General features: G+C 34.7%; 1 protein-coding gene across 15 annotated transcripts in view; it reads left to right on the top strand.

The window, feature by feature from the left end:
- The window catches only part of PLEKHA7 (pleckstrin homology domain containing A7), a 139888-nt gene that overhangs the window by 97735 nt on the left and 26483 nt on the right, over positions 1-15670 (top strand). For all 15 annotated transcript variants that reach the window (XR_011560312.1, XR_011560311.1, XM_070764203.1 and 12 more), the window contains 6 exons: positions 215-676; positions 2182-2704; positions 3420-3506; positions 7360-7413; positions 14486-14554; positions 14646-14726. Coding sequence is in view for 13 of the 15 variants with exons in the window: in XM_070764203.1 (XP_070620304.1) it covers positions 215-676; positions 2182-2704; positions 3420-3506; positions 7360-7413; positions 14486-14554; positions 14646-14726 (1276 nt within the window). In the remaining 2 variants the exon portion in view is untranslated. The remainder of the gene's footprint in view (positions 1-214; positions 677-2181; positions 2705-3419; positions 3507-7359; positions 7414-14485; positions 14555-14645; positions 14727-15670) is intronic.

The following is a 15670-nucleotide window of genomic DNA, read 5'->3' as shown; positions in this document are numbered from 1 at the left end:
TTTAAATTCCTTGTGTACATTCACATTTGGTCTATTCTATTCTATTCTATTCTATTCTATTCTTTAAAGGTAAGGAATTAAAAGGCCTGGGATCAGAAAGTATTAGCAGCCTCTTCAGTAAAACTGTTCAGTTAAATTATAAAATCTGAGCAAACATAAATGATTCAAAATATTGTGCTGACTTTAGTGTCTGTGGATTTCATTTTTTCCTTAGAGGTACAGAAAGCACAGATCAGCAAGCTGTCCCTCAAGCTAATCATATTGATGCCTACAAAGAAGTTATGAAGTTAGAACCTGCTGATGCAAAAAGAGGCTACAGAAAATCAGCCGAAATGTCTGCATATGGCAAACATGAAGAAATGAAAAAAGTAAGAGATGATGAACACTACACTGCAAGGAAGAAGGCTGTGGATTCCAAGTGGGAGAAACCTAAACAACCATTAGAACCTGGTGGAACACTGAATCCCGCATCAAGTTTCTCTCGGCCTCAAGCAACTCTTGAGAAGAATGGAATGCCTCCAAGTTCATTAAATGCAGGTCCAGTAGAGCAGAATGGTATCGGTGCCTATAAAAGAGGCTTTATTCCCAGATCAACACAAAATAAGGAGACACAAAGGAAAAGTAATATGACTCACGTAGAACATTGGGTAAAGGTCCAGAAAGGAGACACAAAAAGGTTAGTATGCTAGGACAGTTTGTTCTGTATTTCACTATTTTAAAGTAGAGGTTTGGTACTTTTTCTTGGTTGTCCCAGTTAATATTCCTGATTTCCTAATTCTCTTTTTAGCAAAATTACATAGGAAGAGCAGCAACATAAAGCTTTTCTTGAAAACAATCGTTCTTGGAATTTAGTGATTAGAATGTGCAGACCAGTGTAACGCCAATCTTTCTGAGTGTGATATATATTCATACAACGTCTGGTTTTTTTTCCACCGAGTAGTTTTAAAAAGAACAATTTAGAGCCGTAAGTGTTATATAGATTTTGGATACAAATTCTTCAGAAAGGAAAGTGGTAGTGGTAGGAAATACCTATAAAACTAGATTGGGCATCACATATAGAGAAAGTGATTTTTCCTATTATGGAGTCTAGAAAATTGTACGGGAGAAAGAAATTTCTAAAGGTCAGGTTGAAAAATCAGAACTATGAAAGTTTCTAATCTCCTATCTAATTGCTTATCAAGGATCTCACAGATTAAACAGTTACTCATAAAAGGTTACCTTTTACTTCTTCAATCCATTTCGGCTTTCTCTATTTTATAGCCTGGGTAGACCATAACTTTGGTCTAAAATATATATTTGTGTTTATTGGGGCAGTCATAGTTTTTGCCCAATCTTATTTGTACACTTCTATAAGTTCATTTTGAACAAGAGGTCATGCTTACCACTCTTAATCACTGTATGGGGTTGATTGCGGTTAGGTTTTACAAGGCTTTCCTTGACTTCTTGAGATACAAAGTAAAAGATTTTTCTCTGAAAACATGACAAAGTTAACCGTCTATTAATTGTGCAAAAGGTTAGACTATATAAATTTATTTGTCATACTTTTTATTTTTTTGTCTTGAACTATAAACAATAATTTACATGAAGTCAGGTAATGAAACTATATTTACTTATTTACTTACTTATTTATTTATTTATTTATTTATTTTATTTATTAAATTTGTATGCCGCCCCTCTCCGTAGACTCAACATTTACCATTCAAAAGCAACTTCAATTCCTTCGTTTTGGGTGAACATCATATTTTAGAAATGGCTTCTGCAAGATAAGATCAATGTAAATAAATAATTGTATGTAAGAGGCCTTTCTCCACATTTATATTCAGTGTATTTATACTGATTTGAGTATTAAGCTCTGAAATTTCTTTTTTTCAATTCAAGTTGATGAAGTATTTTGTTGAATGGTATACTCTACCACCTAGTGGTAAGTGTTCATGGTGAATGAATACAAAATTGTAGTGACATCTAACAAATTTGTTGTAGTTACTTTTAAAAAATAATAATAATGGAGGGATTTCTTATAAACATTGTTTTCCATGGATCATACATTCTGGACCATTGTTATCTATATTCCAAAATTTGTAAAAATCTGTCCAACCAAATCTGTTATAAATTTCAATTTTGCAAATGTTTTTAATAAGAGTTGCTTTTTGCTTAATCCATAACAAGGCCACTTTCTTACAGTCTTGCATCTGACCAGACTCTTACTCGCCAAGTACCAAGCCATTCTGTATCCTTTCCTGAAAATTATCATACTTTGCCAAAGAATACGAGGCAATCTTCTGGAAGCTCCCCTCCCTCCAATCGTGATTTGCCAAGTGACTACAAATATGCTCAAGATCGAGTAAGCCACTTGAAGATGTCCCACGATGAGAGGAAAGCTAATAAAGATGGCACTGTTTGGCAGCTGTACGAATGGCAACAAAGAAGGCAGTTTAAACATGGGAGCCCAACAGCACCTGTTTATATTAGTTCTCCAGACTTTACAGATAGTAGTAAGGGAAGAAGTTCATTAGACGTTCCACGCTCAGTTTCGGTTCCCCCTTCCCCATCTGAAATACCTCCACCTGGACCACCTAAAGTTTTTATATCACGAAGACCGCATACACCTGCAGAAAGGGTTACTGTCAAACCATCCGAGGAGAGACAAACAATAGACGTTCCTTTTGTTGGCTCACCAAGGAAGATTCGAAACCAGACTGTAAAAGTGAGTACATAGGGAAAAAAACCACCTGTTTTTCCTAGCTTATTAATCAATTAATTTAATGTAAATTACCATGCTGCATAATCTGCAGATTATTTGATAATTGGGTACTGTAAAGTTGTATGTTATCTATTGCCACTTTCTTATTAAGATCAGATCTTGTAGTATGTAGCTTATTTTAGGTTTAGAGAAACAAAACCCATAGGTTTTAATTGCTCGTTAGTCTAATGTTATCTGAATGAGAACCAGATATTTTCACTTCCTGAGAGACAGAAGGTTGAGCACACTACACAATTATAAGAATGTTACATTTAATCTCCTTGATTTCAAAAAATTGTCCAAGCTTTTAGAACAAAAATATTAATTATTAAGCAAAAAAGTTTCCAGTGATAGTTCTTTAAACAGACATTCCATGTAAAAAAACCAGTGACATTATTATTATTATTATTATTATTATTATTATTATTATTATTATTATTATTGGATTTGTATGCCGCCCCTCTCCACAGACAATGCTACTTTGTAAAAAGATATAATATTCATATAAAAAGGTAGAAAAAGTGCATATATTGTAAAAAAAAACATTAATTAACAAATTAATATTTTCTTGTTTAGGAAGATAGTTGTATAAATCAGTCCAGTACTGAAGTGTAAAAGAATAGAAAAATATTTTTCCCATTTGAAATGTCTCTTTAATGCTGCCTTTCCATTTGTATAGAACTCTCTACACATAGATAGACGTTCTATGCCCACAATGGGATATATGACCCATACTGTAAGTGCTCCAAGTTTGCATGGGAAATCGGTAAGCATTGACTATATATGTTTCCTTGTCTATGTATTAGTAGATTCTGATAGAACTTCTAAGGTTGTCTGAATCTTTATTGACTTTTCATGTCATGTTTATGGCATGAAGTAATTTGAACTTCCTGTCACTAATAGTGGCCTTTTTCATTACTACTGGATTCTTAAAGCAGAACTGTAAATAGAATTCCAGTAGAGGGATTGGCCCTGTTTTGTGCGTTTGTACATTTTTAGCCTTCACACAAAAGTAGAAAAATAGAAGTGCTCCATCATGTCAGTTAAACATTTTTATTGGCATGTTAAGCAAAGAATTTTTAAACTATGGTGACTCTCCCTGAAAACTGCTAATTTCCTCTTTGCAATGTGTCCAAATACCTGCAGCCTGAAGAGCTAACATTGCTTCTCATTCGATTAAGGAGACATCAGGCTAAGTTGGCTCATATACGAAATTACACAATCGCCCAGTTACTACAGCACTTGCCAACCAATTCCACTTATCAGGTCAGCTGCTGATTGGCTCATCTGTGCTGCATATGATGTTCTGTGACTCTGCAAGTGCTTCACTGGTGCCATGCTTGAGTCCGTGCTTCCTTGCCCATTCTTCCGTCCGTTCAAGTCCCTGGATCATTCATAATTTTACTTTGCTCCTGTGCGCAAATAATTATCAGCATTTTTATACTATAGGCGCTGTGGCATATGAGTAACTGCATTTTGGCTGTTATTTTGCTTCAGTGTTACTTTTGTGAATGCTGCGTTATGTTCTAAAACAAAACCTATTTAAAAAATAAGTTATTGTTTTGTAGTTTCATCTGTTTTGACTTAAAAAAAAGTACCGGTAAGCCTTTCTGATAATTTACAGTGGAAACCAACATTTGTCACATCCTGCTTTTTTCCTTTCCTTCAGTCATGGATTTAACAATGAGGGGTGGTCTAAATCCACCAGGATAGTTAGTATGATACTTATCTGAAAGAATAGAGGCCCTAAATTGTAGATATTGCCACCAAAAGTGAAAGTGCAAATTGTCCTTGACTTAAGAATAATTTGTTTGACTACCATTCAAAGGGGCAACAGCACTGAAAAAAGTGAGTTATGGCTAATCATCACACTTACAACTGTCACAACATCCCTATGATCATATGGCAAAAATTCAAGCACTTGGCAATCGGCATGAATTCACCACCATGGCAATGTCTTGGGGTGGAATTGCCTTTTGCAACCTTTCCAGTCGGGTTCTGATAAAATGGGGGGAGCCAGATTTGCTTAATGACTGTGACAAAAAAGGTTGTAAAATTGGGCATGACTCACTTAACTGATTTGTTTAGCAACCTGAAATTCTGGTTGTAAATTGAGGACTGCTTGTAGGCATACTATGCCTCCAGGCAAAACCCTACTGAGTATCCAACTTCTTCACTAGATCAATCTGGGCTGGCCAATGCTAGCTGAGGCTAATTTTAGAGGTTTTCCATTCCTGTTACCAATGTATGGATGGGCGTTACACACACACATCACACACACACACACAAATACATATGTGCATATGTCTATATGATGTATGTACATGTATATGCGTATCTGGCAGAAGCCACACTCCAAAAAATGCATTAACTAACCTAATAACTTTTTAATATAAATATTTGCCTATAAGGTACCACATATTCAAAATTGTCATTCTGGTGTTATCATTCATTTTTGCTCATACAGATTTTCTCTTTCATAATCCTATCTGTCTCACCCAGAAATATTCCATCAAAAGCCACATCCCCCCCAAAAAGGACAGGGACAACATTTATTTATTTATCAATTTTCTGTACAACCCATCTTATCTAGTGACTCTGAGATATTTACAAACAACATAATAAAATAATGTAAAGACGTAACTAAAATACAAGACGAAACAAAAATTAAAAGCAAGGTTAAAAATTGCAAGTTAGGAAGAAGAGTCGAAGTTAAAATATTCACTGAAAGGCAGCAAGAGTACCCTCGTGCCACCAGCCATCCACAGAGTTGTCTAACATGCTTAGACATTCATCTTAATTGGCAGATTCAGAACTTAACTCTGGAGGTTCATCTCACCTCTGGGAATAGAATTGGTATACAGTATTTGCAATAAGGCATATTTAAAAAAAATGGATTGTTGTAAACTTCTATAGGGCAGTTTTCCTAGGAGCATTACAACACACTATAACAGAAACAAATATATATGCATATTAATTGAAATAAAAATTAAATCTATGTTTATAAAATATGCATTTGCACATTTGTAAAGTTTATATTTAACTTATTTGAAAATTATATTTGCAAAATTAAATGATCCTCACCTGCATATAAAAAGTAAAAACCATTATTGCTTGCACACATATAAACATATATATACATATACAATCTTCTCTTCCCTTGCAGATGGTAGAGAAAATTATAATGACCATAGAATAGAAGCATGTTATCTATTCAGGGAAGGGAAAGGGAAGAGAAGCGAACATGTTGGAACAAAATGAATCAAAGATAAGACAAGTAAAGAGATAACTGGATATTGAAGAGAAAAAAATATAAGTCCATTATAGGATTTTAATTCAGTAGAGAAGTGTTCAAAGCAATCATTAAAAAAACCTGTTGGTTATTTTTTCATCTATTTTTTCATCTTTTTCATTTCTTTGATTTCAACAATTTAAAAATTTGAAATTGTTGAAACCAAATAAGCAAATGTAAAATGACTGGTTTATAATATTCATTTGGGAAAAAAGCCCTTTTCCTTTCCTCTTGGATTCATATAATATATTTCAGAATTATGTCATTTCTGTCTTATATTGGTGGTTCGTTTGCATCAGAAACCAATTGTAATTTAACAGAGAAGTTTCACATAGTTACTATTTATGTAAAGTAAGGAATGTCAGTTTGACGTTCGGACTAAATAAATTAGTATACAGAAAATGTCAGTCATCTTCTATAATTATTTTTAGAGTTGTACAATGCTTCAGATTCATTTTATTTCCCATTGCAAATGCCTAAGAAGATTCTGCTTTATATATTATTATTTATATCGTTACCATTCCTACTTTCTGTTGGGACCAATGCAAAATATAATTTAGGCATTTTCTTGGGGCAGGCGTGGTCCTATGTTGGTATTATTCTGAAAGACATCTTCCCTCCCTTTGCCTTTTCACTTTTCTATGGAATTTTTCCTATCAGAAACTAAGCTAACTCCTAGTCTCAACTTTTACTTATCAGGGAACTAGAAAAAAAATATCTATTTGGCTTGCAGGGTGGCACTGTTTCAGGATGTTAATGAGCAACCATTGTGGTCACCAGACTGTATTTTTAATATACTTGGAATTAACCCGAGGGAAAGCATATGCTTTAAATAATGAACGTGGTTAAAAATTATGACTGTGGCGTCACTTGATGAATTTAAGTAGTCTAACATTAAGCCTAACTCCTAAAAGTAAAGTTTTAAAAATAATTTCAGATATGCGGATTTATGTAGTACTGCATGTTAACCAATTTGGTAGCTAACAAGTCTTTATTTTTTGAGTGTTTGCTTCCATTGATTAACTTGTTCACCTCATTTGACTATAACTTTCACTTAGAAAAGCTAAGAACAAACTATTCTTCCTTGTTGGATAGTTTTCATTTATGTTCAATCAGATCTGAGCTGCAAAACTTTAAATGATCATAAACAGCAGCCAAGAGAAACGGAAAATTCAATACTCTTTGCTGCCCTATAGTGATCATCAATATTTTTTCATACCAGATCTACCACTTGAATATACAGATTTTAGCCGAAGCATATTTGATAAACAGAATCTTGTTATGCAGTAAATTATATTTTAATATTGTTGTATCGTTTTATTTGCAGGCTGACGATACCTATATCCAGCTGAAGAAAGACCTTGAATATTTGGATCTGAAGGTAAAACATGTCCACATAAAATGTCATTCTAGCAATGTTACTTTTTTCATTTTTTCCCAAATATACTTCCCTAGTGGTTTATTATTATTATTTATTATTATTTATTAGATTTGTATGCCGCCCCTCTCCGTAGACTCGCTATGTCATACGTAGACTCGTTATGTTATACGGTTGCTTTATAAGTCACTTGCTAATTAGATTTCTTTTCTTCATAGCTAGAATAAATTGCAAATAAAATATTCATGGTAAAATGAAAACAAAGCTCAGTCTGTTTCTTTCAAGGAGATCCAGGAAGTTCCATACAAAAATTTGAAGGTCCTTCTTTTTGTTACCAGGATGGTCTTTGGTTTTTTTTGTCATTCCCCTTTTTAACTAGCTTTTTAGGTAGAAATGCAAAGGAGAGTAAGTAAACGTTCCATATCCAGTTGTCTAAATCCAACCCATGGTAATTTTCCTTTACCAATTAAATATGTAATTTTCTAAGAGAACAAAATAATGACAATTCAAAAAATTATAATTAAAATTTGATGTTGGCACACAGTCTTAAACGTTTAAGTGCTGTATATACAAAAGCATATTTCTTTATTTACCAACCTATGGGGAAAGAGCATCTGCTCACTGCTACTTAATGTCAGGTTGGACATGTGAAAGTCATGGCTAATGATGACTAATGATTGCTGGATACCTTCTAACGGTAGAACACCTAAATTCTGGCTCTCAGTGTGGAGCCCATGCCCCACAGGGGGGCGATTTCATTTTTAATGGGGGCAATTGGAACCTAGTTTAACCTGGTCAGTGATCTAGTTTAACCTGGTCAGTATTTCTAGGGGCAGGAAGACAAATTAGAAAAGAAAAATGTGATCACACCACACAATTACTGCAACCTAGATATATTGGTAAGAGGATGCAATTATATAATCAGAGCACTTTTGTGGTGATGTAACAAGATACTGGGAGCTCCACCTGTGGTTTATTCAGTGTTACTTGCATAACAGAACCTTTGATTTGCTTTTACCAAGCAAGCCAATAATTGGAAGTTAAAAACAAAGCCCTGACTTCTGGGTTTGGTTTATTAGAATAGAATAAAGTAAGTGACCCTGGGAATGTTAAGTAAAGCATAGAAAAGAACACCTGTTGGTTTTCACTTAGTTCAAAAATTAACTTCTTTTTTGGAGAAGAATTCTATTTTTTTTCTTCCCTATTCCAAGTGCCATGGAAAAGAGAATTATAGCAAAGCAGTCAGTTGCTTGATCCCTTTATCCATTGCTGATTTCTGATATTAATTTAAAGGGAAAATCTGCAGAGCTTCGAGGCAATTTTTTGCCATGAGCTTCCACGTTTTTATGTTTTGCTGCTGAAATTCAAAATTTATGGGGTTCTGGGGTCATAGGAATAAAGGATAAACCACACAAATCATAACTATAGTAAGGTATGAAAAATAAGTAAAGCCGTGAAAATAACTTACTATTAGAATCTCAGTATAATGATTTTCTTTCATATATCAAAAAAAGGCTATATTGATTTTAGGACATTGTGGGTTTCACCTCTGCTTTTTATTATGCCCAGCAGTATTCAGAAAGGTAACAAAACTCTTTAAGCATTACAGTGATAGATTTAGTTTTTTTAAAAAAAATAAAATTAAAAAAGAATTCCATTAAGAATCTACTATCACATTTGAAGTTTCTGAATGTGTCTCAGATTTAAAAAAAACTTGCAGTAAATCATCTTGGAGATTGCATTTAAAAGATCATCTTTCCCCAAGAGGAAATAATAATAACACATTTTTAAAATAAAAATTGTTAGCTAATCAGAGGCTCTATTTGGGTATCAGTTTCAGGGTCAAATTTAATTGTGCACTCAGGCTGTGAATCTGGTATCTTAAAGGAATTTCTGTCGCACTGCATTCAGACTAAATGTCATCTTAATCTGTCATATTAGATAAAACAAGGTTTTATCATGTGAATATTTTAAATGGAATCCGTCTGTACAGATTTTTGGTGTTTTACAAAGATGAAATTAAGTGTCTCTGAGAAGTTAAGTTCAACTTCCAATTCTTTCAGAGAAGCATCCATGTATTTTTCTTGGCAACAAGATCTGATCCCTTCTAGCTTGTCAACAGAATCCATTGCATTAAAGAACCCACTGCATTAAATCCACCAGACTTCATTATCTTGATAAAAAATATATAGATGGATAAATATATATATATATCAGGGGTGAAATGCTGCCGATTCGCTTGTGCCTGTCAGTTAAGTATTAAATATTTATTAGATTTGTATGTCACCTCTCTCCGAAGACTGTCAGAGAGCCAGTTGCAGCGTGAAACTCCGGTCATCCACCTGGACACTGTCATTTGGTTTCTTTTACCCTCTGCACATGCACAAAGCGTTCTGTGCATGCATAGAGGGTAAAAGAAACCAAATGGCAGCATCCTGGAGGGTGGGCGAAGCCTCACGCTGCCTTAGTGACTGTCTTTCTGACCACCGTCAGGTTGCTGACAATGAAAATGAAGGGAGACTAGTATAGATCTGTTTCAAGCTATTTAGCTCTCATCAGCTAGCCATATTCTTACAGGGATTTGAACCTGGGCTGCCTGCCTATAAGGCAATAGCTTTAACCTCTAAGCCAGGTTCTCCTACTTTATCAGCTTGTACCAGGGAAGAATTGTATATGGGTTTTTTTCTGTTGAATCACCCTGGTATACCCAAATATGGGAAGAAGCGTATGCTTCGTCCCATATTTGGGTATACCAGCGTGGTTCAATAAGAAAATAAAACATAAATGCATACCATACACACGTAATATATTTTTACTGATAATGAAAAAGAAGGTAGACTAGTATACAGGGGTACCTCTACTTAAGAATTTAATTCGTTCTGTGACCATGTTCTTCAGTAGAAAAGTTTGTAAGAAGCAATTTTTCCCATAGGAATCAATGTAAAAGCAAATAATGCATGCGATTGGGGAAATCACAGGGAGGGTGGAGGCCCTGTTTCCTCCGAGGAGATTCCTAGAGAGGCCCCACGGAGGCTTCTCCCCACCTTTTCCGGTCCTGTTTTTTCCCAGAAGATTCTTAGAGAGGCACCACGAAGGCTTCTCCCTGCCTTTTCCAGTTTCAGTTTCGGAGGCTCGGGTTTGCAAGTGGAAAATGGTTCTTGAGAAGAGGCAAAAAAATCTTGAACACCTGGTTCTTATCTAGAAAAGTTTGTAAGTAGAGGCGTTCTTAGGTAGAGGTACCACTGTATATCTATTTCAAGCTAGTTTGCTCTATCAGCTAGCCAGACCCTTTCTGGGATTTGAACCTGGGGAATTTGCCTGTAAGGCAGTAGCTTTAACCTTTAGACCACAGGTTCTCCTCCTCTCAGCTTGTACCAAGGAAGAGTTATATGGGGTTTTTTTCTGTCAAATCATCCTGATATACCCAAATATGGAAGGGAGCATAGGCAAAAAGTAAGCTGTATGCTCCCTCCCATATTTGGGTATAGCAGGGTGATTCGGCAGGGAAAAAAAACATATATATGGGATGGATTGCTACCAATGCGGAAGGCAACTGTACATTGGTAGCGGCTTCCAGATTGCACAATATAAGCCAGTCCTATGGATGTCACCATCTTTTTTCTTCAATTTTTCAAATGTTTTGCTTCGCGCACGTCCTTCTCAGAGGTTATATAAAAATGAAAAAGAGATTTTAGAGTCTTATCTGTGATATTCTAAAATATTCTGTAGGATGTTAAGTACCTTGTAGTATCCTTGCACCACATCAAGTAGTGGAGTGGAAGTTCAAATACTTATTTCAAGATCTGGATTGGAATGCTTCAGGTTAGATTTCTGTCTTATTCTGCATAGTTTCAATTTACCTTGGATATTCATAGGAAAACTTGGGTAAGATTGCCCAGATGTCATTTATATTTGGGTGACTAATCCCAGGCTCCATTTGCAGCTACATTAGATAGGATTACTTGTATCATCCTAGTATGTTCAAAGTCAAAAACAAGTACAGTTCATAAACGTTGAACAAGTTTAAAACTTTTTAGAATCCAATAGATCACTCTGCTTGTACTTACAATAAAATGTTTGTGTAGTTGTTATAAATTTTTCATGTAGGTACTACTACTTAACTTTAGGATTTGAACATTGTTTTATTCAGAGAATAGCACAGGATAAGAAAACAAGCCTTTGTCCGTCTCCTTTCTTTCTGCCACCTTAGTTTATGATGATGATGATTATTATTATTATCACATCCTATTCTAAGCACATTGGGCTATACACATTCTCCACAGTTCTTGATCCACAGCTACAGTATACACATCCTTTCATTCAAGGTTGACATTGTTTTTGATGTGCATCATGAAACTGCAGCAGGGAGAAAAATGATGCTAAAAAAATCATACCGTATTCTGATTTCTCTGTTTTTATAGACTTCTGGTGCCAGCTTTACCTCTGTAACAAGATATCTATATGTAAATTTTGTTTGAAACAGATAAAAAATAATGGACCTCTGATCAACTTGATTTACAAAGTGCTAAAGAGCTCAGCGCAAGGGTTACTATCCAGTATAAATGTAAGAGTGCTTGTAACAGAAATGTAATCATTCCATTGCTTTTCGAGTGGCCGTCAGTGTTGAAATAGCTAAGCATTCACAGGTGTCTCATGACACATATATAACACCCGAGCTTTTTGCAAGTTGTGTGATTTGGGGAGGCTTTCTGTAATATTATTGGCTGGCCTGATAGCGCTTTGTTTCATTTTCTCATGTGTTGGGAACTAGTGTTGGTGATTCCATTTCTGCCTTTACAGAAATACAAAGCATGCTCTTGTGCTTTAATTTTGTTGCTTTCACAACAGTGTAATTTTACATGTCTCAGTACTGGATAAAATTGCATTTCCCCCCTTTGGTTTAATGTTAATCCCTAGGTTTGAGAAAGATTTTGTTGCCTGAACATTTGTTCTATTGTTATGTCAATATGCGTGTTTCAATTTTTGCTTAATTTAGAAAGTGTCAAAAGTACAAAATATTTTAAGCAAGAGTTTTAAAAACAGTACTTTATCACAATGAAAAGCATAATTATTTACAAAAGGCAACAAGCCTCGCTATATTTGATAATCTGGCTTCCATTTTATCAGTTTACAATGATGGAAACTTGAAGATGGAGCTGGGACAGTTAGTCATAAATGGTAAATAGAAATAATAGTATTAATACTAGTATTTAAATAACAGTTTCTGAATGTCCAAAGCATTTTACATACATTATCTCAGTAATTTCAACAGATTTCTAAGGTGAGTTTAGCATTATTAATATTAACTATATAGTTGCAATTCACATGTAGTAATTTCTGAAGACTCAAATTAATGTGGGATTCATTCTGAACTGATAATTTCCGAATTTCCCACTCACATATTTCTTTTCTGCTTCCTGAAGAACAAATAACATTTAAAAATCCTTTGTTTATCACATGATGGTTATTTTTCTGTAAGTCACATGAATTCTCAGGAAAGTTGTAATGTGAACAAGAATTTATTTCACTGCCCATCTCAAATATATGATTATTAAAAACAATATTAAAACTATGTAAAAAACCCCAGTATAACACAATTTATAACCAATGTATAAAAACACTTAACAACATTTAACATAACCACTGTAGAGGTTTGATTGAGCATTCAGATAGCAAAACCTGACAAAAGCATGTATTTAAAATAATAGCTTATCGCATCTCTGAGAAGATGATATTTCAAAGGTCGGGTACCATTACAGAAAAGGATCTCTACCTGAGCCCCACCCGGTGGCATTCCCTAATAGACAGAACCTGGAGCATGCAAATGCATATTATAAATACAAATTATATGATGTGAAAATTTGCCATATTGAACAGAACCAAATTTAAAGCAAGCTCTTGGATCTAGCATTTGCCCATAACATATATTTGGCTCAGGATCAGTGTTCCCTCTAATTTTTGGGGGGGATGGGCGGAAAAGTATAGTGTCTGAGCGGCAGTCCCTTCGGGACTGGGTGGCACACAAATAATAAACAAACAAACAAACAAACAAATTAAAAACCCACCCTGTTTTGCCTCAGAGAATTTCAAAATAAAATACTGTACTGTGTGTCTATAACAGTGAGCTCATAATAGGGCAACTCTATCAATATCAAAATGCCACTTAAATAGTTGAGCTAGTTTCAAACTAAATTTTGATTTTCTTTCTCTCTTCCTTACTCCCAGTCTTTTTCTTTCTCTTTTCCTTCCTCTCTTTTTTCTGTTTCTCTCTCTTCCTCTCTTCCTCTCTCTCTCCTTCCCTCTCACTCTTTCCCTCTCGGCTTCTGGGCAGGTTTGGAAAACTCTGAGTTGATGATGATTTTTAAGTGAGCGATTGCTCATAGTTCCCTCAGCTTAGAGGGAACTATGCTCAGGATACTGTAACCAATTTTGGTCACCATACTACAAAAAAGATGTTGAGACTTTGGAAAAAGTTCAGAGAACAGCAACTAGGATGACCAAAGGCCTGGAGACTAAACATATGAAGAATGGCTGCAAGATTTAGATCTTTAGACTGGTCTAAAGAAAGGAAAAATTAGAGGTGACATGATAGCAGTATCCCAGTCCTTGAGGGGCTGTCATAAAGAAGAGGGTCAAATAATTCTCCAAAGCACCAGCGACCAGGACAAGAAACAATGGTTGGAAACTAATCAAAGAGAGAAGCAACCTGGAATTAAGGAGAAATTTCTTAACAGCGAAAACAATTAACCAGTGGAACAGCTTGCCTCCAGAAATCGTGGGTGCTCCATCATTGGATGTTTTTAAGAAGAGTTTAGAAAATCACTTATCTGAAATAGTATAGGTTCTCCTGCTTGAGCAGGGGGCTGGACTAGAAGACCTCCGTGGTCCCTTCCAGCTCATTCATTCTATTCTATATACTTTTTAAAAGTCTTTAGCTGTTTCCAGACCAAACATGCCAAATCATTCCTAGAAGGGAAAAATGTTTTTTGCAGAGAAAAGGATGAGGGATTATTTTTTTTTTGCTACTAACATTTTATGGCTTCCAGATTTTTATTCTTAAATCTTTATATTTTAGATGACGGGGCGTGATACATTCAAAGAACGACATGGAAAACCCATCAAAATAGGAGAAAGTGATATTGATGTAAGTATAAAGTTTCTTCTTTCTGATCCTTGCAAAATCTCATTTTGTTTTACTGATTTAACCTTGTGTGCATATTTATTTTTATTTCTAGGTAAAGCTGAGTGTCTTCTGTGAACAAGACAGGATTCTGCAAGACCTAGAAGACAAAATAAGAGCACTTAAAGAAAATAAAGTAATCACATTTGCAACTCATTACATCTTATTTTTGTAGTATTTTGTTGTGGGATTTCTATGTCTGGAAGGCCAGTTTTGATTTTTGAGTATGTAGGAAGTAAAACTAGAATTAGATCTTTGTAATTATACAGTTTATGATATAATTTATTCTGATAAATTATTCCAATTTATTCCAAGCCAAAAGTAGATAATTTTAGGAGATGAACAGGCTAAATCCAAGGATGGGATCAAACACATCATTAGTCATGAGTCTCTGAGCACCCACGAGACATCTAAGTCCAGCCCACTTTAAATTTCTTTCTATTCTTAACTCCCGCTAATTTCCCCAGATTCTTAGTCACTCAGATTCTTGTAGAGAGCTTAAACTTGCAATAAATCTTTATACTCTTTTAAACTGCGTGAATCCCGATTTCCCTGTTGCTTGACAGCAACATGATTGCATTCAAGTTACTTATTTCATAACTTTTCTCTCATTTAAAAGATTACCTATAAGAATTTGATAATCTTGTTTGTTTTAAATAACTTCCCAACTGGAAGAACACATTTTTAAAAACCATAGGAAAATACTGAATGATGCCAGTATATCTATCTCATTTTCCTAGCTTATAGAAAGCCAAATTTTAGACAAGTTGAAGGTATAATTTCTGAAAGGGATTTTCAAACTTTATTCATGGTCTCAGTTAAACATATCTTTGTGCTTGTTAAAGTCCACAAAACAGCCTCAGAAGACTGCTGTAGCAAGAGGAAAGATTTGTATTAGACATTTTTCTATTAAATTGTTCACAAATATATTAAATGGCACCTAGAAACAAACTGTATACACCATCCCCATTAACAAATCAATCAATATATTCTGAACCAATGTTCTTTGGAAAGTTTCCCTAAATAAAATAAATTGCAGTAATTGAGATGTGATGTATATAATGCAAACTAGGTCTTTCC

Source organism: Erythrolamprus reginae, chromosome 1 (assembly GCF_031021105.1).
Source record: "Erythrolamprus reginae isolate rEryReg1 chromosome 1, rEryReg1.hap1, whole genome shotgun sequence".
NCBI classification, from domain to species: domain Eukaryota; kingdom Metazoa; phylum Chordata; class Lepidosauria; order Squamata; family Dipsadidae; genus Erythrolamprus; species Erythrolamprus reginae.
The sequence above is the reverse complement of the archived record's forward strand: the minus strand, read 5'-3'. Positions and strand labels throughout refer to the sequence as shown.